General features: G+C 37.4%; 1 protein-coding gene across 20 annotated transcripts in view; it reads right to left on the minus strand.

Annotated features, from left to right (window-relative positions):
- ADGRV1 (adhesion G protein-coupled receptor V1) overlaps nucleotides 1-27,685 on the minus strand; it is a 332,117-nt gene that overhangs the window by 126,072 nt on the left and 178,360 nt on the right. For 19 of the 20 annotated variants that reach the window (XR_005603898.1, XR_002273300.2, XR_002273301.2 and 16 more), the window contains one exon: nucleotides 412-528. Coding sequence is in view for 15 of the 20 variants with exons in the window: in XM_020584155.2 (XP_020439744.2) it covers nucleotides 412-528 (117 nt within the window). In the remaining 5 variants the exon portion in view is untranslated. Of the gene's footprint in view, nucleotides 1-411; nucleotides 529-27,685 lie in introns of those variants that run through there. The other variant, XM_039567434.1, reaches the window with a different exon arrangement.

Below are 27,685 nucleotides of genomic sequence, written 5' to 3' on the forward strand. Positions count from 1 at the left end.
TACATTTACGCTTCACCTGTAAGGGACGGCTTCAAAGGACCAAATAAGAGATGTTTTGAAAAATTATTAACAGTAAGAAAAATAATTCTTCAGTGTTCTGAGACAGTAACTTCTTTACAGGATGAAATAAGATGAGGACATTCTTACATGGTTGCAATAGGTATTAGTGGAAAAAGTCTTTTGTAGGGTTTGTATATTTACCCTTGGAGTTGTGTCACTCTAGGTTTAATAAAAGCCATCTGAAGTTTTGGCCTTCTAGAAACACTGAGTTTCGGTGCTCTATATCTCTCTCTGTATATAGATATACAGATATGTATATATAATCACTACAATATAATAGAAATACAGTCTACTGATCAGTTACTTTTACAGGTGTTTTGGGGAAGTGATAAAAAGGACTAAGATACCAACCTGAATAAGCATCCAGCTGAACTGGCAGAGGTAAAGGTAATGGGTAACAGATGCAAGGGCAAAGCAGCTTTCCTCTGAGATATGCTGGCTCATGTAAGCAGAGGCCAGAAATGAAACCTGTAGGGGAAAAAAATGAATACATGCATATTGGAATTAAACAATATTAATTTAATATTAACAATAAGAGGAAAAAATTAGTTTGGAAGTAAAACATAAGAATAAATTACTATTTCAGAGACTCAGGAAAGGTATCTTGGACATTTAAAATTCACCCAAAAGAAGTTATGCTTAAACACTCTCAACCCCTAAAAAAGCTTTAAACTTTTTCCAGACTATCTAATATCTCTTTGTTGAGAGATGTTAGCTGTTTACTATGACCTGAGATTAGTTTAGCTGGTTAGAACATGGTGCTAATAATGCCAAGGTTGTGTGTTCAATCTCTGTATTCACTTAAGAATTGGACTCAGTGATCCTTGTGGGTCTGTTCTAACTTGGAATATTCTGCAATAGACAAGTAAGTTTTAATTAGAATGAGTTACATTGAGTTGTATTACTCTGATTTAGTATGTTGCTGCCTTTTCTTTACTTGCTTAGCATGAACAGTTGGATTTGCTGAAGCCTTAGATGACAAGCTGTGGTCTTACACCTAGATATGTTTTTGGCTGGAATGGAAAAGAATATTGATACTGCACTGATGTTCTTGTTGTTGCTAGATAATATTTATCCTAAGTCGAGGGCTTTCTAATTTCCCATACTCTGCCAGCTAGCAGGTGCCGTACCACTCTTAAATTACTTATTTTTACAAATCTGACACCTGAGACTGTGCTATGGGAAACCAAGGGTCGAGCCTGAAGAATGAGGAAGCACACCTGAGAGGGAGGGTGTGTTTGCGCAAGGAGTCAGGAGAGGCACCCATGGGCCATATGGAGCTGCCCACCGTGAAGGTACTCCAGTCCCCACAGTGACAGTCTCGGTTGGTGTGTGTGTAAGTCCTTGAATGGTGTGAGAATGTTCAGGCAGAGGCTTCTCCTTTAATACATTTCACCTTTATATGACGAGACTACTGAGAGGTTTAATACTGATTGTTTAAAATTGTTCCCAGGCAACATTAGACACAGGTTTTGTAATTGGGGGTGGATATTTTCCTCCATAAAACTAGAAGAGATGTTACCTTCTAATTTGAGTAAATCCAGATTTGTTATCAAGTAAACAAACAAACTCAAGAGGCAGTAGTAATACAATACCTCAGCCCATAAGATAGCAATACTGGATAAAAGGAAGGAAGCATTTATTCCTTTGTCTAATACCATACCAGGATTTCACATTCACAAGGCAGTTACAATTTGGGTTTTTTCCACAGATATGCCAAATGTGAAAGGACTGTATGTTGGCTGGATAAGTAGTCAATACATTGTCTAAGGAACAAAGGTATTCCAACTCTGACTGCAATGAATTCATGGCTAGACAATTTCAACATAGCATTTTAAATTAAAACACAACTCAGAAACCTTAAGCTCTGTCTTCTGTAAATTTCTTTACAGAAGAAATAGCTCTACAAGCAAAATTCCTAAAATAATCGAAGTGTTCACATAAAGAAAGGTTCCATTCATCCACTGTGCTGAAAACTTTCTCTTTCCCTGACAAAAAATCCTACTATTTTGACCAACAGCCCATTGACTTGTTAGTAACAGAAATTAATGGTCTGTACAGACTGATTTTATGTACATAAAATCAGGAGATGAGATAAGTAAGGAAGTTAAAGTAAATTAAGTGATTTGGCATATATGTGAAATCTGTATTTACAACAAAATAGCTGTATGGTGCTGGGTAGCCCTTATACAGTCTCTTTATCATAAAATCACCCTTACAAAGACAGGATAATGTTACCACCACGAAATGGAAGAATAACAATGAGCAACTGGGGAACAAGTGGACTAAAAAAAAATATTATGAGATGCATTTCAATATCTAAAGGGGAAAAAAACCCAATTTAAGTATTTTATGTGGGATTTATCAGTCTTCTGCTAGGAACTGGAATCTAACCATGGCCACATAACCATTCAGTTATTAGGAGGTTAACACACAGCTAAATATACACTGTTCTTTGCGAAATTCTGACGGTGCTAAAAGAAATCCCATCATCTGGAGCGAGCTAAACACAACTGAAATATGTCTGCAATAGCTGCCATCCATGAGGGATAAACAAGTAGTGTTTGTGGAAACAACCCCATAGCACCAGCTCTCTCAAACATTACCAGTAGTAATTCTTGTAAAACTTGAGCAAATGCTTCTATTGTCAACAAGTTTCTGGGTGGAAAGGCTTTACCATCTTTTGTTCTCCAAAGGCTTGTACATAGGTCAAGGACAGACTGTTAGGCTAGAGACAAACAGGGGATGCAAACACAAAAGCAGACTGATAGAGTCCTGGACATATGTTTTTAACACCTTTTGGACTGAATGTTGGCTTGAAAGCATTTTGCATCTATAATCCTCTGCTTCAAGAATAATAAGATTTTGCATATTAAAAAAGAGGAGTATATAATTATATCGTTTTCCAATTAAAACAATGCAAAGAGCCCAAATATTTGCTAAAAAATGCATATCTTTGATAGAAACTGATTGTTCTTAAAGAAACAAGACTGCAATATGGCTGGAGTAATCCCTCAGCTAAGAATTCACTGTAAAAAAGGTAAAATAAATATAAAATTTTCATAGACTCATTATCTTACATCTTGGTTGGAATATACAAATGAGAGTTGGTTTATAACAGAAAAACCCCCTCAAACCAAGAAATGTGCCTTCCCAAAAAACTGTTCCTTAGACCTAATTGCCTCATGTCTTCTGTAACTCAGTTATTACCTGTAGAGTGCAATCTTTTGTAACAAGGAACCTATTACTTTAGTAACAAAAATATGTGCCATCTATTGGAACAAGTTGTTCCCTCTTGGATCTTTAAAATAAATGCTCCTTATAATACCAATTGTCCAGCATTCTTTTTAAAGAGAGTTCTTGGTTTAAATAGCCCTTTTCAATCTTTGTATACTGACATCTAGTTCTATGCTGACATAATGCTTCTTCCTCGTACTTGTCCAGATGATCAGTCTTGACCCAAAATGATTTGACCAAAGGATAATTTCTTAAATCACTCAAATAGCAGGCTGATACTTTTATTAATTTGACTGCGAGGATTTCACACCACATTGAAAATTATGGTGAAAGCATATCATTCAAAATATTCCCCTTGATAAAGTGAAAAAAAAAAAAGTTAATAAAATATGATAAAGAAATACACTTCTGTTTAACAGCAAAAGGTTCTTTGACAGGGTCCCCATCTGACAATCATTTACTTAGTTAATCAGAGGACACTGCAATTCTTTTAAAACTTTAAGACAATTATCTAGCAATTACTTCAAGGAAATTATTACCAGGATATTCCATCTAAGTCATCAATACCAAACTATAACTGAATAATATGAGATGATTTACATAACTGTATGTTCCTGTATGAAGAGTATTTTTGTACTGCTGTTTCCAAGTAGTAAGGCTGTATCTGAACATCACTCCTCTGCTAGCTGAGATCCACTCCTAGTTTCCCGCCTGAACCTCTTCAGGGTCAGTTTATATCTGGTTTTATTTCTGTTGTAAATCTCTCAGGTTACATAGGATTTCCTCCTCCTTGGGGTTTGTACTACCATGAATTCATGGAAAGCAGTAGTAATCTCCCTCAGGCTCCATTTTTCAGGGTTAATTAAGCCACTGCACAACACAGTACTCTGTAGAGATGCCTAAGCTGATTTGGACCACAAAAGCAGTTTAGCTCCATGAATACAGCATCTGCCTAGAACAATTTACCTTGTTTCTCACAGTAACCCTATATACTGAAATGTATGCTCACACATGTGAAAACTTGTCCTTGTGGAAAAAGTCTTTGCAGCTTATGCACCAATTTCATTGTCCTTCTCTATAATGGACACATTGATTTCAACCTTCATGAAAACACTTAGTCAGGGTTGGATGGTGAAAAGCTGAAGAGGTCTCACAAGATTCTCATCCAGCAGTTTTCTTATCTCACTATATACCATGCAAAAACTTCTGATCACAGTCATATATTTACAGAATTGTTTGGGTTGGAAGGGACCTTAAATATCATCTAGTTCCAAAATCCCTGCCATGGGCACGGACACCTTCTATTACACCAGGTTGCTTTAAACCCCATCCAGCCTGGCCTTGAACACTTCCAGGGAGGGGGCTGCTACAGCTTTTATGGGCAATCTGTGCAGTTCCTCACCACTGTCACAGTAAAGAATATTTTCCTAATATTTAATCTAAACTAACTGTCAGTTTGAATCCTTTCCCCTTGTCCTGTCATTACATACTCTCATAAACTGTTTCTCTACATTTTCCTTGTAGGCTCCCTTCAGGTACTGGATGGACACAATTAGGTCACCACAAAGCCTTATCTTTTCCAGACTGAGCAATTCCAACTCTCCTAGCTTTTCCTCATAGGAGAGATGTTCCATCCCTTTAATCATCTTGGTGGACTCACTCCAACAGGTCCATGCCCCTTCTGGGCTGGAGACCTCAGACCTCATTGTAGGTGGGGTCTCATGAGAGCAGAATGGAGGGGCCAAATCCTCCCTCTCCTGCTGGACACGCTGCTTTGGATGCAGCCCAGGATACAGTTGGCTTTTTAGGCTGATACATGGTAATATCTCAGTGATCATCTGGTACACATAGCTTTCCTTCTTATTTCTAATCAACTACCTCTTGGCATAGAATTTTGTTGTTAACCTACAAGTTATGACTGTTTGACTTGTTCTAGAAAATATTCCTGTATTTCACACTTCAGCCTTCAAAGCTATTCACACCTTTCTATATGCTACCCCACTATCCCTAAGTGTCAGCACTTCTCTACTTTCTGCCATTGATGCATTTTGGCTGGGCATATTATTTTCTGTCTCACAAACCAGGGCTTTAGGATCAGTACAATACCTCTCTTTGTCACTCTCTCATAGTTGTCTTTTCCCGTTAGTCTGTCTGTTCTCAGATCTGAGTTCCTGGACTAATCTTCCTCCATTATTATTTTACTAAGTATGTGATACATCATGTACTTTACCATATTTATCTCATCAAAGGAAACTATCAGACTAGTTGGGTATGATCTAAGTATAAGCACATGTGAGTCCTATTCTCTCATTCATCTATCACTATTTATTATCATTTACTCTCATTTATTATCACTATTGACTTTTGACAGAATTTTTTTCTAAACTCTTAGATGCTTCTGATATTGTATTAATGGGCCTCCATTAGGATTGGGAGCTTTTTTGTTTCAAACTATGAATGCACCTGTCCTTTGGATGCTCCTTCTCCCTTGGTAACCATAACCTTCACTCCATGCTACTAACTCTACACCATCTTGGCATTTTCTCAGTGGTGACCTTTAATATCATTATCTTCTCTGATGATGTGAAGATTGAACTTTTTTTTGTTGTTTGGAGTTACATCTAATGTATTTACCTTTCCTGCCTCACTGCAAATTCATACCAGAAATTTTACATTATTCTTTCTTCATTTATATAAAAAACCCCACCCACCAACCAACCAACCAACTAACCATCCAACCTTAACAAAAATTCCACACAAGAAGACGACATTATTGCCAACCAAACCAAATGTACAAAGTTTATTCACTGATGCCAGCTAATGATGTGAGCAAATCAATGAGCTTTCTAATGATTAAAGAATTTTTTTAACTCTAAGTTCAGAATTAGCAGACCTTAACCTGGCCTCGTAACAGAAATTTACAAATAAAACAATGAGTCTAAGTTGATTTTTTAATATTTTACAAAAGAGAAAAAGGAAAGATCAGAAGACTGAAGAAATTCCTTACCAATCAGGTAAAAAAAAATCAACAAAGAAGTTGTCTGAAAACTGAAATAAGAATTAGGTATGAAAAATAAGTAAGTGCAACACAGAGCACTAGTAATTCCAGTTTGTCATGGTAAGTGCTGAAATGCTACCACATGTTAGATTTTAAAATGAGGATACAGCACGTGACACATGGAAACAAATCTTGTCTTTACATTGCAACAGACGTAGAAGTACTAAACATCTTCTTTGTCCCAGACTTCTCTAATAAGACCAGCCTTCAGGGATGCCACATCCCAGAAACTAGGGAATAAGACTGGAGCAAGGAAGATATACCCTTGGTGGAAGAGGGTCAGGTCGAGGAATAATTTAGCACACAGGACAGTGGGACCTGATGGGATGCACACATTACTGTTGAGTGAGCTAGCTGTTTCCATTCCAAGACCAATTGTGATAACCTTTCAACAATCATGGTGACTAGGAAGTGCCCAAAGACTGGAGGAAAGCAAAAGTCACCTGCATCTTCAAGAAGCACAAGGAGGAGGATCTGGGCAACTACAGGCTGGTCAGCCTCACCTCCATCCTTGGGAATGTGACGGAGCAGCTAATCCTGCAAACAATTTGCAGGCATATTAAGGAGGAGACAATCACCAGGAGCAGCCAGCATGGTTTCACCAAGGGAAAGTCATGCTTGACCAACTTGATTAACTTCTGTGATGAAGTCACTGGCCCAATAGATGAAGAGAGAGCAGAATATATTGTCAACCTGGACTTTAGTAAAGCCTTTGACTCTGTCTTTGGTAAGATATTCATAGATGAGTTTGGGACTTATGGGCTGGAAATGCAGACAGTGAGGTTGACCAAAAACTAGTTTGAACTTGTTTGGAAAGTACTGTTTTTAAGTGGTTTATGAGACAACACTTCAGAACTGTTCAAAGAAGTGCAATGGAACTGATAAATTTCAAGCACAGTGATGAAAGAAAGATTATTCCTTTTTGAAAAAAAAAAAGAAAAGAATGTAAACAAAACTTTTTTTCCTTGCATTTGTGGCAAACCAGATCATATAATGTATTTCCATTCAGAGAATGAGCAACACTCAGTAAGGAGGACAGGAAGGTTTATCTGTTAAAAACCATAGGTAACTGATTAACCAGGTTCCAGTCAACTCAAACCAGCCTGTCTTAGTGTTCTGTCGCAATTTTTCAGCCTGACAATGCAGTAAATACTGAAAAAAAAATTTTAAAAATACCTAAGTCTATCTGATGCAATATTAGCTGTAGTTAGTTGTTAAACAGGAAGTAAACAAGTTGTAAAACAGGAAGTTTCTGCACTGATACTGCAAATGTTAAAACCCGGAGGCAGTAAGCTAAAGAAAAGGTAAAAATAAAATAATAAACCAGTAAAACATAACATATAGTTTCAAAAATGTTTTCACAAGGGGAGAATAAATCTAACAGCAATAATCTTTCCCAGTTGCAAGAAGTGACAAAAAGGCAGCATGTTGTGATGGGTCAAGATAAAAGGAGAACATCTTGCAATGCTTTAGGGAAGGAGCTGTGGAGAGGCTAGCCCCAGCAAATACAAAAGATCAAGCAGCTGATCAACAAACATTTAGCCCTGGAAGAGAGCACAGGGTAAGGTCTGACAAATCTGCTCACAACAGTTTCACTTTCCCATTTCACCAGGAAGCACTCGACCTCCTGCAGCTGAGAAAAAGATGCTTCTCACTTGGAGAAACCCACACAGCAACTGATCAACTCTTTTAAAACTTTGGAGTGTGCCTGTGAGGAACATGTCAGTATATTTATGCCACATTTTTGCAATTTATGTAAATTGCTGTTTCACAGTATGAACTCACAAAGCTTTAGACCTTCTCTTCTTCTAGACAGAAATGCCTTCTTATATGTCATACAGAAATGGATCCTAACAGTGGTCATTTAGTGTCTTTCACATCAAACATTTTTGTCTATTATCAATTTTATTAAATTGTCTACATGGAGATTGTCTGTCTTACAGAGATGATTTACATGCATCTATATTAAAAAAGAAGAGAAAACAAAGATCTCAACCACATGCTATCTATGATTATACCAATCCAATCTCAATAGAGGAACAGTATCAAAAACATAATTTAAAGTGCTGTCCCTTTTGTTGGACTTAATTGCAATGAACAATAACAGGCAAATAAACATATTTAAACTCTCATGTCCTCACGGAACTGCTCTCTTATGCTTTGAGTTTACTTTATATGGGTAAAAAAGGTGTTCCCCCCTTGAACACAGGGACACTGCTTAATAATAGTGCATATGAATCATACTTTTTGCTGCTGCTCAGTAGGACAGGACAGCACTGATGTGAGCCAAGTGTTCTTGTGTTTTGTGTTCTGATATGAGATGCCAGGACCAAAAAACCAACAAAGGATGTACAAAAACCTGGAGAGATTCATGGCCACCAGCAAATATTCTAAGTCACTCTTACTGGAAAAAGTAATGATACAACATACAGTATGTATCAGAACACAGAGGAAAAGGTTATATAAGTTAGAAGATTCAAAACACAGTATTTAACTGTGTGAAAAGTTCAATAACTACCTTTTCATTTCATATTTATTCTGTATTAATATTGCTAAAATGAGCAGTTAAAGTTCCTTTGTGAATTAATGTGAATGATAAATGACTTCACTGGTCATTAAGTGGTTTATTTGTGAGGAGTGCTTGGTTATTGACACCACAAAAAATACCCATACATGTGGGTTAAGCTTTATTTGTGTCTTCAGTTAAGTCAGTGAACATAGACATTAAAAAATAAGTACTTTATAAACAGTAGCACCATAGTCTTACTCTATAATTTGTGTGCATTTTGTATTTTAGAGCTATTTTTATGTTTATGATTTATTTGCTTAGACTGTTTATTCTATATCACTGCAAACTGACATTGTAAGAAAATCCAAACAGCTAACTAAAATAAAATACCTTGAAAGGTTGAAATGATATTTACAACAGTGACCCACAGTGCTTTTGTAAAGATGTTTACACTTCATTAAGCAACAGCATAACTGGCAACCATTTTCAGTAGTGATTAGACATCAGTAACCATGTTACTCATTCCTTTCCCCCAGCTCAGCAGGATGGCAGCTGGTTTCATGCTGGGTTTGATCCCTGCCCTCTTCGCTTCCCATTTTTAGGCTCAGAGACATTGTTTTGCTTCTCCGAGCAAGGAGGTAGCAATCTGAGGGTGCAGGATAGGGGTAGGAACGTGTGAGGCACCATGATGTGAAGCACAGCAGCACACAGCTGGCTATGCAGTTGAAGTTAGCTATTGGGGAAAGACTGGGGTAGTTCACACCCTCCTCAAAACAAGCCTGACACAAGCATCTGACTGCATGAGGTCCTCTAACACAGTTTGTCTTCTGCTCCAATCATACTGTACCTTACAAAGAATATGTTGAGGAAAAATAAGGACTAACATGCTCTTATATCCTAACCCATTTAGATTTATGTACAGATTCAGAAAAATTTATCTGGCATAGTACCCTATAAAGAGTTTTTATCATCTTCATTTAGATCTGCAACAAAGATACGTGTTGCTTTTGTTACTCATTACAGAACAAGAGCCAGACATCCTGTGTCCTACTGCACGATTCACAATAACACAAGACTTCTAATGCAATGATGCAAAGAGAAGTTGAAAAATCTTCTTTGTAAAACTATAAAAAAAATTATCTACAGTCTTTTCCAGGTTCAAGTACTCACACGGAGCTCAGGGCTCTGCTCTGAATATGCTGATTTGGCAGGTCCAAAACAAGCTCCTCTGATGGACTTTGATTTTCTACCATAAGATCTGTGTCATATTGTTTTCTGTCTAGAAACCTGAGCAGATCAGCTATGACACATTAATTTACTCTAGAGGTTTCTCAGGTTGGATCTATATTCACTTATGGGCTGTATCAGGAAAAGCCTTCAATAATGTGGCTTCTCACTTCCTACATTCCTGGATAGAGTTTTCCTTAAAGTTTAGGTATAAGTTTCCTGCAAAAAGTACACACAGATTTGATGACATGACCATTTATGAACTCTAAACTGAATTTAGGACTCTATCCAGGTCCAATGATATGTGATGTTGGGTAAGTAAAATTACTGCAAGGGAAACACATCTGATAACCTCTGATCCTTTATGTAAATAGTTCAGAGTGGTCAGTGCCCCATGTCCCATGGTCAATGCCCCAAGCCTGACAGTATTTAAGAGGCATTTGGACAACACCTTTAAAAATATACTTGAACTATTACTCGTCCTTGAAGTGATCAGGTATGGGACTCTATGATCATTGTAGGTCCCTTCCGATCAGAACTATTCTTATTTTCTGTACTCTAGCAATAACCTGAAGATAAGAAATATGAAATTATTCCACAGAACCTGGATGCTGGCTGGAGTAACATACAACTCTCTACCTGCTTGCCTGCAGATTTCCCCCTGTAGGAGTTACAGCACAGGGTAGGGAAGACACACCATAAACTGGGGTCTGGATGCAACCAGCATGCAGCCATGGACAATACTTTAAGCATGGTACAAAAGGTCTCTCATGTTCCTCTATAAGGCTAGTCAGTTGTGAAGGACAAGCTGTATGTTGTAGTCTACATGCTAGAGGAAAGGGATGCAACCTGCTCTAGTGGAAGGTGTCTCTGCTCACAGCAGTGGAGTTGAAAACTAATAATCCTTAAGCTCCTTCTAACTCAAATCGTCCTGAGATTCTGTAACTGTTTATTTATCCTCTTAAAAAAGAAATAACCAAGATGTAATTGCAGATGAAGAATGTCTTCTGGCTTCATAATGCTTCAGTAGCAAACCTCTGCCTAAATATTAGCTCCTCTACACAGCTCTGAAATTACCTTGAGGGCCTTTTTCTTTTCTTATCTATTTTCTATTGTCTTTTTAAAAGACAATAGGTTAAGCAAAAACTCCTAGTAAAATGGTTAATGGTAATCTGAGACATATTTACAGAATCAGTGGCTGCATACGCAGATCAAGAAGCAGGTATACTAAAATTGCAACCCCTAACAGAAGGCTGGTGATAGTAAATGATTATTATCCTCAGCAGTACCTCTCTTGGTAGAGTGCATGCTGTCTACAGTCTCAAAAAATCCCCAGAGTTTTACATACAGAGAGAGAGATCTTCACAAGACTATGGGATCTGTCTTCATTTATTGGTTGGAAGAGCTATTCTAACATGAAGTCTGGTGTCAGAGGAAAGAATATTTAACTGAAGCAATTCGGGTTTTGCCAGAAGCTTTAAAACATAAACACATTTACTTAAAACAAATAAAGCATTCTTCATCAAGGGCTAATAGGTAAGTTACCTAGTTCTACTATTATTTTTAACCTATGATATCAAAGAAATATTTGCTTATTTAATTGCATGTGGCAATATTTGATCCAGATTCCTTCTAAATACAGCCTTGAGAATGATGAGGGTAAGTCCTATAAAGAGTGGTTGAGGAAGCTGGGATTGCTTAGCCAGGAGGAGACTCAGGGATGACCTTATCACTCTACAACTGCCTGAAAGGTGTGAGTCACCCTCTTCTCCCAGACAACTAGTGACAAGATGAGATGACACAGTCTCAAACTCCAGCAGGAAAGGTTCAGGTTGGACAGTAGGAGGAACTTTCCCACAGAAAGGGTGATTAGACATTGGAATGGACTGCCCAGGGAGGTGGTTGAGTCACCATCTTAAGAGGTGTTAGAGAAAAGATTGAATGTGGCACTTAGTGCCATGGTCTAGTTGACATGGTGGTGATCAAAGCTTGGACTCCATGATATTGGGATTCTTTTCCAACATAAATGATTCTGTGATTCTGTGAATTCAGTGATCAGTATAACTTTTTTTATTATTATATAGAAAGCTTTAACTGCTGTTTTCTCTGTGCAAAAGGCTTCAAAATTGCAGAGCAGCAGCAGGTTTCCCTACCTAGCAGAAATAGAAAATAAAATCCTTTAGATTTTATTGTGCTAGTGGAAAGATGGAATTTTTAACCCACAATTATCAATGTCACTTAGTAACTGCATGGGCTTTAAAAAGCAGTAAAGATTTAAGGTGATTCCACTTGAAGATAGGGGTTTTCAGATGTGTATAATAAAATCACTGGGACCATACCAGCTAATGTAGATTATTAATAGCATTAAATAATGTCTTAGTAGTCATAATTTATCTGTTCTTTACAGACTCACCTCATCTCTAAAAAAAATGGGGGAAGGAACTGGGTCACTAGTGCTCTGAGCATTAACTTAAATAAAAACAGACAAAGAAAGAAAAATGCACTAAATATGCCAAACAATTAAGAATCCTAGAACTGTATCTACCCCAAAGCAATAGCAAAGATTAGTATTAAGTACAACTTTTAGTACACAAACATTATTGTAAAAATAAATTACAGAACATGGTTCAAATATTTATAGAATTCAGAAGGTGGATCCTTCTGCCACGGACTTTGTTAAGGGGTACAGACTGAATCACTTTTTCAAACACAAACACAAACACAGAAACTTCCTTATCTAGCTAGAACTTGTGCTCTGTGGTTCTGCCAACATGTGAAAATGAACTGCAGAGAAAATCAGTTATTCCTAAAATTACTGTTACTCCAATTGTCTTCACACAGTGTTATTTAAAATATACTAGTGTTTATTCTGGAATAAGAGCAATGTGCCTATGAAATTGGTCTGAAAAATTACTCTGTAGTGCTACATTATTTTGATATTTAGGGACTAGAACTTCCAATGAACATTAGAGAATATAATGTTTTCTGTAATAGTTTCTCATATATATAATGAGAATACAGAACACATTATCACATTATTTTCTTTTATTAAGTAAGTGGACTTGCAGATAGTAGTCCCACTCTGGTCTGGGTCGCCAGTGGCTGGTCAGCAGTGCCCAGCAGGGGAGAGAAAGCACTGAATGGCCCCAGCCCACTGCTTTACCTGACACGTCCACCCTGCTGTCCCTGCTGTGAGGAGGGTGCTGACCCTAGATGAGCCACCTTCATCGGCCGCTGGAACTGCTTTGTAAGCTCCTGCCCTCTTGGGAGGGATTTGACACCATCTTGTCCCTTTGTTGTTCAAGCCACATGGCCACTCCTAACAGGTGTCATCTTGGGAAGTGTATTTCCAGCGTTTTGGCTCTGCTGACTTATACTCAACTTGTCATTGACCAGGACCCCCAGGTCTCTTTCTCTGTCTTGGCTTTCCAGCATCTCATTTCCCAGTTTGTCCATACATCCAGGGTGGCATCATCCTGGCCAGACTCTCACTTTATTTGTTTGCCCCTTGATTCTAACCCACAGGCTCTCAACTGTGCCATTGCCAACTATGAGCTCCATACATTCTATCCCTTCTGTTACAAACAGTGCCACCTCCCAGCCTCTTCTACCCTGCCTGTCCCCCCTGAAGAGCCTGGAACTGTCATCCAACAGGGCACTCCAGTCACAGGACTCATTCCATCAGGTTTCACTTATGCCAGTGATGTCAAATCTCTGGGATACAGCAGAGCTTTGAGCTCCTCTTGTGTTTTCCTCACGCTGCGTGCATTAGTGTAGAAACATTTCAAGTGTGGTACATTGTAGCCAGCACCTCCTGAAGTAGATTGGGAGATCCCATTGCTCATCACTGTTAAGCCCGGTATTTTCCCCTTCCAAGTTAGTTTAACGTTCTGTCAATGAGCTGAAATACCTCCTGTGCTAGAGCTCTTTCTTCCCTCTGATAAAGATGTATCCCATCATATGTCAGTAGACCAGGTGTTGAATAGATCATCCCATGATAAAAAAGCCCCATTTTTTTTCAATTACACCAGCCCCAGAGCCACACATTGACCCAATGGATCTGCCTATTCCTATCAATATTATTCCTAATAGGACAGCAATTTTTGAACCACTTTCTGTTTTATTGTGTCAAAGTGAAACCAGAAAAAGAATCTGAAAACATTCCAAATTTCCAACCAACCCTCTTGAACAAAAATTGCTTTTAGACAATAATGTATTTAACAGGTTATTAAGACACTAAAGAATTTTCAGGTTCAAAAATAATGTCTTCTACTGAACATTCTATAATAGTGAGGAAAGCTTGTCATATGTAATGATCATACTGTATTTTTAATTATATTTAAACTGGTATCCAGACCACTCTATGTACCACTAGTTGAGTGCCAAAAAATGCTGCAAGAATAGAAAATCTTCTGTGACTTTGTAAGATGTATACTGTATACTGCTGTGCACTGAAGGATTCCTCTCAAATCATAACTCACATACAGCATTCAGCATGAGAAGGATAAATACCCATGGCTTAATAATTTTTTCTGGGATTGTTTTAAATACTGGATATGCTCCTGCCACTCATTGCACAAAGACTACTTTGATATGACAGAATCAAAGAACTTCATATCTACATTCTTTAAAATGAGCTATTTCTAAGCTGATAGCTGCCTAGCCCAGTTTACATTTATTCTCTCAGATGACTGCAGCTCCTCTGCAGGTCAGTTGCTACACAACTTAGAGCTGTTAAAGTTCAGCAGGCCCAAAATCATGAATATTTCTCGTGTGTGTGTGGTAATTCTGCAGGCAAAAAGAAGTTGACAGAACACAAGAGTTCTGAAAACCAACTTTGCAAAGTGTATACTTAGATCACATATACCATGAAAACAGGCTGAGCAGAGCAGCTTTGTATATATGAACACATGTAAAAAAGCAAATACCCTCTCTGCTTAACTGATAGTTCTAAAGCAATTAAGCACATTTACTTTCAAGTCAGGAACAAGAGCACATTTTCTGCAACCTCTCTTTTCTAGGAACATGCAACTATCTTATCTTTTATTGCAATGCCAGCCAAACATATTTGTCTTAAACACTACATCTCTCAAACCTGTCTCCTTACAGAGTTTGCTCTTGTATTTAGTTTCAACATCTTTCTTGTTCCTACAGAAACAGGGGTATTTTTGCTGTGACCAAGTGTTTCATGCTTGACTATACTAATATTAGCAACTGCTCTCCTCAGACCCCTCACACATGTTAAATTAATCAACACCAGAAGGCCAAATGTACATAAAGCAGCTTATTAATTTATTAACTGAAATGACCTCATCACCATGTTTTGGTTTTCTGTTTCTTCTTAATATGTTTATGCAGTCAAATACTATCACTGAAATATCTTCTGAACTCCAAACTTGCACTAATTATACGCTACTTGCTTTTTGACACCATAGCAAAACTGAATTTTTTCATTTCAAAGAAAACAATTACTTTAGCTCCTCAGTTAATCTCATCTGTGGAGGCACCTTCCAACTCTCGCTCTCTCCACCTCTCCATTATGTCACCCAGCTCCAGGACACATTTGCAAATAGCCTAAACGCATGTCCACAGGCCCATTGGCACAGTGAGGAGAGAATTTCTGCCATGCATGGCCATTGCCAATGTTGTGTAAGGTCAGTTTTAATTTGTATTGTATCTTCAACACAGATGTGACTTCAAATGCCTTATGCTTTAAGTCAGCTGAATATGAGCTAGGTCCAGATAAAAGCTGCATAGTTTGGCTAACACTGTGTAATACTTGAGAAAATAAGTCTTGTTGAGAGACCAAGTCCCACATTAGTTTGAATTAGTAGCTTTGAAACAAAGCTACTCTTAACTGCAGCTAAACAGAGCTGCCCTGAGTCCAGTTTGAAGCAAAAGAAATGTATACTTATCTCTGCCAGGAAAGGACTTCATAGGCATATCCTTGCTTTCCAAGGTCACACAAATAAAATGTCCCTGGGTAAGATTAGGTTCATATGCTTCATTTTCACATTACATGGCCACCTGGAGGGGAACTTTTAGGAGACCCATGGACTTGCTCGAAAGAACCAGGTAGGAAACTGGGGAGGACCAGGGTGAGCTCTGTATTGGTGGAACGGCCACTGCTCACCCAGGCCCCCTGGTGCCTTAAATCAGTCGCTTTTCCAGTCCAAAATGGAGTATGCTGCCCACGAGGCCCTGATGGAAACATTAAAGTGCAGGTGCATGCCTGGAGGAAAGACCCAGGGAACAGGAGCAGATAAAAGAATGGTGACACATGTGCCAAGCTGGGGTGTTCCACTTCCCTGAATTTAAATGCGGCTGAGACCACACTGGATCCTCAGGTGGTGACTATACACATCTCTCTTTCCTTTTGTCTCTCTCTCTCTCTCTCTTTCTTATCCTACCTTTTTCTTCTCAAAAGTTTCTGTTCTAAAGTTTGCAAGTTAAAGCTTGTTTTGAAACTCCTGAGAATTTTGTTGTTTCTCTAGCACACAGCCCAGAGTAAATCAAACAACCTTCCTCTAAACCTGCCAAGTGGACCAAGGCATAACAGTTCAGGAAGAAGTATTGGGGAAAAAAAAAAAATAGGGATCTCCTAAAATTTCCCCGCAATTTCAGGCTTCCATGATGGCTCCTTTGGGTCACTGGCAATAGACAAAACTGACAATTTGGTGAGTTAGCAAATATGTGTAAAGCACCTAATCAGTAAAGAAATGCAGAAGCTGAGGGATGCTATCTGCTTCTTCAGCTCTTCATTACTAAAAATGTTGGCAAATCAGAAGTTTTATCTAGTTTCTCCAACTGTGTTGCTGGTGTAAAAAACCGTATTATCTTGTCCTACAAATTGTGCTCTGAGCAAAATGCACCTACAGCAGTATTACTGCATGAAACATAACTTTGCATGTCCCTCTGAACATGTATATCTCTGCCTTTGACTGGATGTAAGCATACAGCATGAAAACACAGAATCAGGCAAATGGATTAAAAGACTTGGTGTACAGCATATGCCAGGCTAAACCTTTCCTACACAGACCCAGATCCCTCACTGCAGATTTTCCTTTGCTTCTCTGATTTGCACACAGCCTGCAACCAAACTCAGAATAATATTTAGAAGCAATGTGAATGTAATCAAAAAACATAAGGTCTTTTTACTCTACAGGATTAGTCATTTAAAACATTCCTTGTTGTGAAGTATAAATTTATATAATTGAAAAAGGTACTATTTTTCTATGTTTTACTGCATTTTTGAGTCGAGTAGAAATGTCAAACTCTGAAGTTACAAAAATTAGTATCTATGCAGAACAAATAATCCCAAAATTCTGTTCATAGTTTCTCCCTCTCACAGTCTCAACCCCATTACTTAATGCTTCATTTGCTAGTTATCTGTAGCTTATTAGAGATATTGATATGACTGCTTAAGACAGAGCATCAATTCAAAATGTTTTAGAGACTAAAATACAAAGTTCCCTTTCATTGTCTCCTTAGGTAAATTACTTGTAAATAAAATCCACATGGAATAAGTATAAAAATCCCACATGAATTAAATTTAAGAAATGTCAGTCTTCTGAGTATTTGGATTGGTGTGTGGGTAAAGACTGCCTCTCAGTGGGCACGTCTGTTTGTGTCAAAATGAAAGTCACCTAAGTAAACTGTAAATCCACCACCATCATATGTGTTCTAGTGAGTTTGTCACTGTCTAAATAAATAAACCTGAAGAAGATTGCCGTCAAGCATTTCCCAAGAAATTCAGCAATTCCTATGATTTACCGTACTTTTGTACACTATTACATGTATCATAACAGGATCACAGAATCACACAGAATCACAGAATCAATTAGGTTGGAAAAGAACTCTGACATCATCAAGTCCAACTTCTGACTGAAAACTACTATGCCAACTAGACCATGGCACTAAGTCCAGTCTTTCCTTAAGTGACTCAACCACCTCCCTGGGCATCCAATTTCAATGTTTAATCACTTTTTCTGTGGAGAAATTCTTCCTAATGTCCAATCTGAACCTCCCCTGGTGCAGCTTAAGGCTATTTCCTCTCATCCTGTTGCTAGTTGTATGGGAGAAGAGACCAACCCTCACCTGGCTAAAGCCTGGAATTTTTAAGAGTGATAAAGTCACCCATGAACCTCCTTTTCTCCAGAGTAAATAACCCCAACTTCTCAGCTACTCCTCACAAGACTTGTGCTCCAGACACTTCACCAACTCCATTGCCCTTCTCTGGACACATTCAAGCACCTCAATGTCCTTCCTAAATTGAGGGGTCCAAAACTGAACCCAGCACTTGAGGTGTGGCCTCACCAGTGCCCAGTATGGGGGGACAGTCACTGCCCTGGTCCTGCTGGCCACATATTTCTGACCCAGGCCACCTGGGCACAGCTTGCTCATATTCAGCTGCTGACAACCAGCACCCCCAGGCCCTTTTCTGCTGGGCCACTTTCCAGCCACTCTGTTGCCAGCCTGTAACTCTGCATGGGGTTTTTGTGGTCAAAGTGTAGGACCCGGCAACTGGTCTTACTGAACCTCCTGCCTTTGGTCTCAGTTGACCTTTTGAGCCAGTTATATGAAACGGAATTCCTACACTTAAAATACAGGAGGCTTTTCTGGGAATAAAAAGGATTTTTTCAAGCTGCACACATTAATAGTGATCTTTTCTTCATATTCAAGTATACTTAGGCTAATTTTATAACTTTTTTCTTTTTTTTCCAGAAAATATGAATGTCAGCAGAGATCTTTCAAAATGGCTACGAACTAATCATTTTATCAGGAGCATTAGCTCATTGCCCCCTAACCAACACCATGGGTAGATAGCCAGTGCTCTGCTGTCAAAACCCCAAACTTACACTACATGTCTTTCAAACAAAATTAAAGATGCTTGCTTTGACTGGAAAACTAAAATCAAAAACAACCACCAAAACAAAATAACAAACAAACAAACAAACAAACAAAACAAAATACCAAAAATGTGTAAGGAAGTAAATAAATAAAATAAAAATAAAATAAAATAAAATAAAACCAGCAGGCAATCACTTCTGTAATACTCTGATGACAGTGAGTATGTGAAAACAAAGACAATTCTGAAGAGATTACTATGAACTAAATAAAGTCCAAACAACTCTTTATTATCTTTGATAGCATACTCTACTGTTTGACAGAACAACATATTTTATTTCGTGTTGAAGTAAGCAGTTCAACAGAAATGACATAAAGTGAGATGGAAATTAGTACATTTTTATAATTATAGTGTTATTTTTTCCTGTGTTTCTCTCTGAATTTTGATTTTCGTTTCTAGTAATTTTATTACACTAATCTCTTTCTTCTTCCAGAAATGTAATGCCTTGGAAACTTCATTATATTATCCTCAATCCCACAAAACTTCTTAGTCCCAGGAAGCACTTTTGCAAATATCTACCTTCACTCAAAGGCTTTTTTTTTTTTTTGCTATATTTAAACAACAAGACAGAACATGCCAAACAAAACCAAAACTGCAATTTGCTTTGGGATCAGACTAAATGATGCAGGAAGGGATGGGTGGCACAGATGTCGGAGAGGGAAGAAGCATTAAGAAAAAATTAAAGGGTGAAATAAAGTTGCAGAGGATTGGAGGAATTTTAATTGGAGAGTTTGCAATGCAGTATTTCTAGAAAGTCTGAATCAGAGCACAGATGGAGAGGAAAAGTCATAGGTTATGTCCTCCAGGAGAAGGAAATCTTTGAAGCCCACCTGTTTTCTTCAAGCCCAGATGTTTCTAGGCTCAAGTCCTGTGATTACAAGACATTTTTGAAACAGAGTTTGCTAATGTTCTTTGTCCAGGGCTGACAAAAATATGAGCTAGCTGGCCCCTCTGAAAGGTTAGCAAGCTACAGAACTTGGAGGACAATGTAGTTTTAGCATGCACTTGGTATTAGGACACTGCTGGGCAGTGCAATCTCAAGCTCTATGCTCCAAGAGCAGTCAAGCATGTTTCCATAATTTTTTTTCTTCTAGAAGCTTTTTTCCTCTAGTCCTGAACTGACCCTAACAAAGGAATTAAGCCAGACTGTTGAAGCATGAGTCACAGAGAAGTTGACTTGAAAATGAATATTCTTTGGCTTCCCCTTTACTCTCCCTTTTCCCACCATTATCCCTGACTTAAAGTCATTGATTGCTCTTCTTCCTGATATCCAGTATAACAATCAAAATATTTTATTAAAATTAAACATAGAAGCAAGATACTTGGAAGTATTAAACCACCAGATGTAGATACAGGAAAGAGATACAAAGAAATAAACCAGAAACAACTTCAAAGGACACAGAAAATTAATATTATTCATGTTTTAAGGAACCACAAAAAAGAGGTTACCTAGCCCTTAAAAATTATGACAATATACAGAAGCAGTACAATTGCATGCAGCAATAGTTTCGAGTTGACTTTTCATATTTAAAGAACCTAGAAGAGAGTTTATTCTCAAACTGACTATCCTCTAAGACAAAAAGCTCATTTTCAATGTCACAGAAAGTTCAAAACTGTGTTGCATCTTAGTTAAAAACCACCTTCTTCCAAAAAAGCCTTCTTCCAAAAAAATATTAATAAATTATTAGTTGTGTGATAAGTTAATGATTAATTCTATGTATGTTTTTCTCCTCTGGCATAATAATGTTGGAGGACAGCTAAGTAAAAACATTGCCATGCACTTGGCACTTATGATGATCAGAGATGTGCTAGTCTTTGTACGTGGAGCTTTAAGTTATTTTTATTTGAGAATCTTTAGTGTTTTCTGTGGGAAGAACTGCCAGCTATCAGCCAAGTTAAAATATTCTCTACTTGTCTTAAAATATTTTTTCCAGATAATCAGACAACTATGCTACAAAATGTATTTGGAACTTTCAGGATAGAAGCAATATAATTAGCTTTATCCAGTTAGTACATTTAAATGTTTTTCACATTTTTTGTGCCACTAAAGAAAATTAATTAACAGCTGGAGGCTGGTTTGTCAGTTTTGAGACACTGTAATAAATCTGTCATGAATGCCACCATACAGGTATCTTTCATGCTTTTAATAAGAATGTTCATTTTCTTTCCTTTTGAATTTTAATGTCTTTTTATTTGCAGTTGAAGGAAAGAAAAAGTGACAAAGACCAGTTACAAAGGCCTTTGGTATCATCTGCAAGCAGAAGGTGCATGTGAAAAAGATTACTAAGTTCTAGGAGACAGCACTTCCCAAAGGAGTAGGCACTGAGTCTGTCAGTGGTGCTCTGGGTACAAAAGAGTACCCTAGATGTCAGCAACAGGTGGAAATTTATTCATACACAAAAGGGATGATGAATACAGTTTATGGATGATTGGTATAAACTCAAATATCTAAAGTGCATAAGCTATAATATGGCTACTATATTAATAGTATCATGTGTTTAGGTATGGTGCAATGTAGTGTAGTATAATGTAACATGTAAGAAGGAAAGGTATGTGTTCTACTGGACCATCTTCCATTTCTCCCCACGAGGAAACTGAAATGAACATTGCTTTAAAAAAGAAAGAAAGACCAAGTGACTGAAAAATATTCTTGCAGTAACATGCACTGAGTACAGATATCAAATTAGGAAGTGAAATTATAATAGCAAATGCTGTCAGTGCCCGACAAGAGTTCATCTCACCTAAAAGTTCAGTGACAAGTGAAGTTTCTGAAATTCCAGAAAAGATTGGCATGAAAGTATGTTGGGTTTATACATGCACTGTGACTTCAAATATGGCTTTTGTCTAGCAATTTACAAAACATAACTCTTAATTCTGCTGCTCTTTGCACAGGCTGGTATAAACAATAGATTCCTTATCACCATTTTTTCTGACTAGTGTTTTCAACTGCAGGTAAGATATGGCCAGCACTTGCTAAGGAACAGAGTCGTTTGGTGAGACAGGGAGCACCGTTTACTCAATTTTGACCTCTTTATGTAGCTTGTCTTAAATATTCAACAAAACTCCATCTCATCCCTGCCCTCATCATAATAAATTATAATTGTTGTTCTTTTTTTTTTTTTCCCTAAGAAGGAAAAAGTGGAAGAGCTCTTTCTGAATCCATCATTAACTAAACAATCATAATTACTATTTATTATATGTGGAGTCCATAGAGAGGAATGTTTTTCAGTGTAATCAGAAAACAATTTTCATCATTTCATACCTTTTCCTACTGGCATGTAGTTTGGAGACAGGACTATGGCTCTTTCACTCATGAACTATCTCCAGTCTTCACTACTGAAGTAGAAAATATGGTTAGTTCTTAAGATACATCAGCTTACTGGAGTAGTTTGTATATTGTAAATGGTTTATAATTACTGGAGTAGTTTGTATTTTCCAGCATAAAATGGGTAACAAGAGAAGAACAAGAGACTATTTGAAAAATTATGCTTGTGGACACAAATTAATGTTCCTTAACAATTATTTCCTCCTCCTGCTTTTGCCCCGTCTCCCTTCCCTGGTTAGTGGGAAAACTACCAATGGAACTACTGGCACCAATTCTGTCTGATTCTGTTCCAGTTGCTGACCAGAAGGAAAAGTCTTCTTTCCTGTGGAAAAAAGGTTGAAGCTTCTGGCTCCAGTATAATTGTTTATAGCTCCCTAAAGTATTCAACTACTTATTCAGTCTCTGTAAATTTATATGCAGAAACAAGAGGAGATATTTATATGTAGCCACAGCATGTTTTTTAGCACTGCAAGGGCTACCATAAGTAAAACCTCTCTGGCTTTATGGTTTCAACTTCTTTCTCAAGGGAGGGATTTTTCAGGAAAATAATTCATTGCTTGAGTGGAGGTTAATGGCATTGTTAATTTATGAAAGCCATCATCAGTAGTTTAAAGAACTCTTTACTTATCCTGGTCAATCAGTAACAGCTAACCACATTATCAGACAGAACTGTGTAAGTGATTCATTCCAAATCTCCAATAAACTTCTCAGTAGCACATGGAAAATTACAAAGTGTCTGCCCTGTGGTAAGAATCTAGCATCCTATCTACTGTGGAAAAACCTAGGAAAATACATAAGAAAATGAGAGAGGGCTCTGCTGGCAGAATTTTAAACAGTTTCAAGTGAACTATTTTGATAAACATAAAAACTTGCCTATATTTACATTTATGTATATTAAATTTCAAAGTGGCTACTATTATTTAAGGAACCTTGTTTAATTATTAGCATCTTAACAATGAATATATAAGACCAATTTAAGAACAGGCAAGTAGAATACTGCCTGTTGAATAGCAACCCTGAATAAACCTTCACAGACTTGAATTCCAGCAGAGACTCTCAGAGAGTGAAACTAATTTTAACGGAAAATTTAACAGAGAATTTGAGCTCTTGTCAATGGGAAGCTTTTAAAGTTTAAGATAGAAATGCCTCCTCAGAGTGGGATCTTTCAAAGAAAATCCTAATTGATAGAGAACTAAATATCTGGAAAAACAACTCAGAATGTAGTATAGATCTTAACTTTGGTTATTGTATCAAAGATAAGGTAGGATTATAGACTTGGCAGACAAAAATTGAGAATTTTTACTGAGAATATTCTTATATTGTGATCTTTTTCACATTAAGTAAATATAGCATTGGACTGGGGCTGAAGGAAACCAGGTTTGAATCTATCCAGGTTCTGCCCTACCCTAATGTAAAAGACTCAGAGAAGCTAAAGAATGCTTCTCTGCCTCTCACTGTCTCTATCTGCAACACAGATATTTCAAATTTTTTTAAGCATATTGCAATGGGCTGTTTAAAAAATGATGCAAGTATTACATGCTGTAGCTGTGCTTATTTTTAAAACCATCTGTCACTTGAAAGAAAAAGAGACAAGCTGTCATGCTTGAGCCATGCAAGTCTATATTTCAGACCTCTACTGACCTAAGGCTACAAAGATAAATAAGTTATACCATAATTACGAACAGTGGCTAAACATCAATCTAGATTCCAAAGCCAAAATACAGTTCTCTTTCATTAACATAAACTTGCTCCAAATTAAAGAAACTAATTTCAAAGGTCTACAACACCAGAACTAAACATTGTCACCTTTGAGGGCCACTTTATGAACATTGTCCTTGATTTGTTAAAGTTCATAAATGGGCTACATTCATACTGATTGTTATAAAAAAAAATACTGGAATGTTAAACCATGTGCTAGAAGCTTACAATTTACAAATATTTTGATACCATTTGGAACATCAGCCTATAAAAATTAGCATACTATTTTCCAGTGGTGCTTTCACTTCTGTTTTTCCTACCATAGCGATAAGAAGACATCAAGGACCTTCCATGCCGGGAGGTTTGCACTTAGCTTCTTCACAGTATTTGACTCAAGAGACACCCAGCTGGATAACTTTTTGTGCCAAAACACATGATCAACTTTTGCCTAGAGTTTTGGCTACCTTTACCATAATACCATAGGCATAGGCAAAAAGTCTACGCTGACACAGCGGTATCAACAAAAAGGTACACGTCATGCATTTTGAATTTGCAACATGTAAGTAGAGTAGGGATTGATTGATTGATTGACAGATTAACTAGGCTCAGCGGAAGGAATGGTCACACATCATAAGGTAAGAATCTCAGATAGCTGAGAAGTGATGCATATTGGTGGTCAGAGTACCTGATGAGTTCCCCTTGCTTAGCAATTTCAGCCTGGAAGGCTCAGGTATGGCTGTCTTGTTTCAATGCTGCTTGGCTCTCTACAGCTCTGTAGAGTTAGGATGCTGAGTATTTTTTTTTATTATTTTTCTTTACCTGTCTGAGGAAAGCACCTTAAAAAAATACAGTGTATATCATCTTTTAGTATATGATCTCAGTCCAATAGATAAACATCAGAGATCTTGCCATAAAGATACTTTCTATGGAGTTTGTTAGCTCTAGATTTCCAACAATGGCTGGTTTGAACCAACAAAATAAAACGTCCTACCCATTAGAAACTTTGACTAAAATTTTGGACACAGCATTTTGATGAGAAAATGATTAACCAAATTTCTTTCCAGAGAGCCCTGCTTTTAACCTAGAAATGTCTTAATGTCTTCTGGAGATAATTAAGCAGTGCTGCTCTTATTCTGCAGAATTGGTACTCAAGGGTACCACAGCGTCTGTGTCACATATCCAACACAGAAGCTGTTGTGAGCTAACAGCCATTTACATGGGTGAATCTCCTTGAGCAGACAGGTTCTAGTTATCCCACAACACAAGAAAAGCCACAGTACACAGGTGCTCCTCCATCTAAAAATCTGTGGTACTAGACTGAGGGACCAGAAGGGATTTAAGCAAAACTCAGTTTACTCTCCAGTTATGCCTTTTATTATTAAACCACAAATGCTAACTGCTGTCTCGTGCTTGTCCCCATGTATCTCTAATTCCTCTCTTTCTCTTCCAGTCTGACTGACAGAAAGACATTCTCTTCCAAAAAAACACTCACATACTGTATCCTTATCTGACTTCTAATCTCTTCTATTCCATTGCTGTTAATCACTATTTCACTGCTTTAAATCTCTGATTTTCACAGTGATTTTCTGGTTTTACCGATCCTGAATAAATACATAACACAAGCAAACTTTTTTCCAAATATAGATAGGTTTTATACATAATCAAAATCTCAGTTTATGGAGTAGACGCATCCTTCTTTCTATTGTTGTTTCATTGTTTTAACAGTGTGAACAATCAGCTAATTTCTAATCTCTTCTAAAATGATAAAAGTTCTTCAAGCATGACCACAAATTCACTGAATAATGGTCTGATAAAATTCAAAACACAGCATTCTTTTTAATTACCCTGGTAAATTAAAAAAAAAAAAAAAAAATTCAAAATCCCTCCACCTCTGCTTGTTTGCGTGAATAAAGCAGGAAAGTACAATTTCCTTCTAATTTATTCTTGCCAGTTATATTCTTATCTTCATATTCTTTTTGAAGCCAGGATCACATAAGGAATACAGGTAAGGCAGCACCTGCCAACCACACAAGAAGGACTGGTGGTGTATTTTTGGAAGAGAAGTCAAAATGGAATTCTATGTGAGCTTAGTGAAAATTATTTCCTACATTTCTCCTGACTTCCATCAGAAAGAGTTACTTGGTATTTGAAAAGTAAAAAAGCTCCTTGAATGGTGCTTATACAGAGCCAAGGAAAAACAACATAATGGGCATACAATGTACTTTACCATCAATCACGATATTACCAGCTGTTTAGGAAAATACTATTCTTCTACACTGTTTCTGTTTCCCAGGAAACACATAAGACTGAACACAAAGCAGACCTTGGCTTGAACTCTGGAAAGGTACAAAGGTGACTTGCCCATACCATGTAATTGCTGAACGAGAATGTTTGGGTCTGGAGATGCTGGCACACACCTATATTTACTAATAATGTTCATAAAGCCAAGTGCACAGTTTCCAACCTCTTTGCCTGTGAACAATTACCTAAGATGCTCTTTTTAATAATTTTTGTTTTTTCTTTTGAGAACTGAAATATTCATGACTGCAGAAATTACTTCATGTCCGATTTTTACCTCTCTCTCTGTGGTGCTTGCAATGGAAGTATGACAAATAGGTGAGGCTCTAAGGTGGGGCCTGTTTGTTTGACCCACTCTAAGATTAGCTAACTTCTTTCCCAAGGAGCAAAAGCATTACTGTGAGAATAGTAGAAGTTTAACGTAAAAAACAATGTCCTGCTAGAACTTTGCCTTGTTTGTGAGAATGCCAAGTAACAGGCATATATCACATTCTCAAAAGCATTAAATTAAAGTACCAGAGAACATATTTAGTAGTGATGGCAGCCTGAATATACTCATGTTTTGCTTGCAGATTCCTGCTTCTATCTGCCCAAACATGGGAAAATTCTCGCTCTTTGTATTTAATCTGTAAATCTAAGACTATGGCTTAGACATATTAAGTTTCATCAAAAGCACCAGGGACAGAATTGCAAGAACAACTTAGAAATGTTTGACAACAAAATAATGCTATTGAAGGGATTGAAAGAATAAATACATTTAGTCTACAGCACAGCCTGCATTTGCCTTTTGTCCCCAAAGCCTAACACTTTGAGGCACATTACCCAGAAATCAAACATAGCAAATTACTTTCCATGTTGTATACTTAAAATTGTGCTTGCAACTCCAAAACATCAACATCACAACTGATCTCCTTTGTAGTGAAGAAGTGCACCTTCATGGAAAGATCAGGCTTTTCTCATTAGTGAAAAATAAGTTGAAACATACTGCTGTTAACAGTTTAGTACTTCTGTTTACCGCAGTCACCAATGTTATCACACCTAATCCTCAAAACTGGATTTAATTTACTATTTCTGATTGGAGAAAAAGAGTGCTAACAATTATAATCCCCACTTCTGGAAAATTCCACATGCAGGAATTTTCCATTCTTGCTTGCTGAAATAAATACTTAAACTACAGCTGGCAAGAAAGTAAAATCTATTCAAAGATAAGTGAATCCCACCCGTGGAATATTTAATAACCTAGTAGATGTTCAGCTAGGACACAACAGTCAAAGGTACAAACATCTTGCTCTTTCTCAGTAAATAGCACTAATTCATCTAGTTAATATACCAACAATGAGCTGCAAAACATTTTATGCAGAGTAG

This window comes from Corvus cornix, chromosome Z (assembly GCF_000738735.6).
Source record: "Corvus cornix cornix isolate S_Up_H32 chromosome Z, ASM73873v5, whole genome shotgun sequence".
Classification (NCBI taxonomy): Eukaryota; Metazoa; Chordata; class Aves; order Passeriformes; family Corvidae; genus Corvus; species Corvus cornix.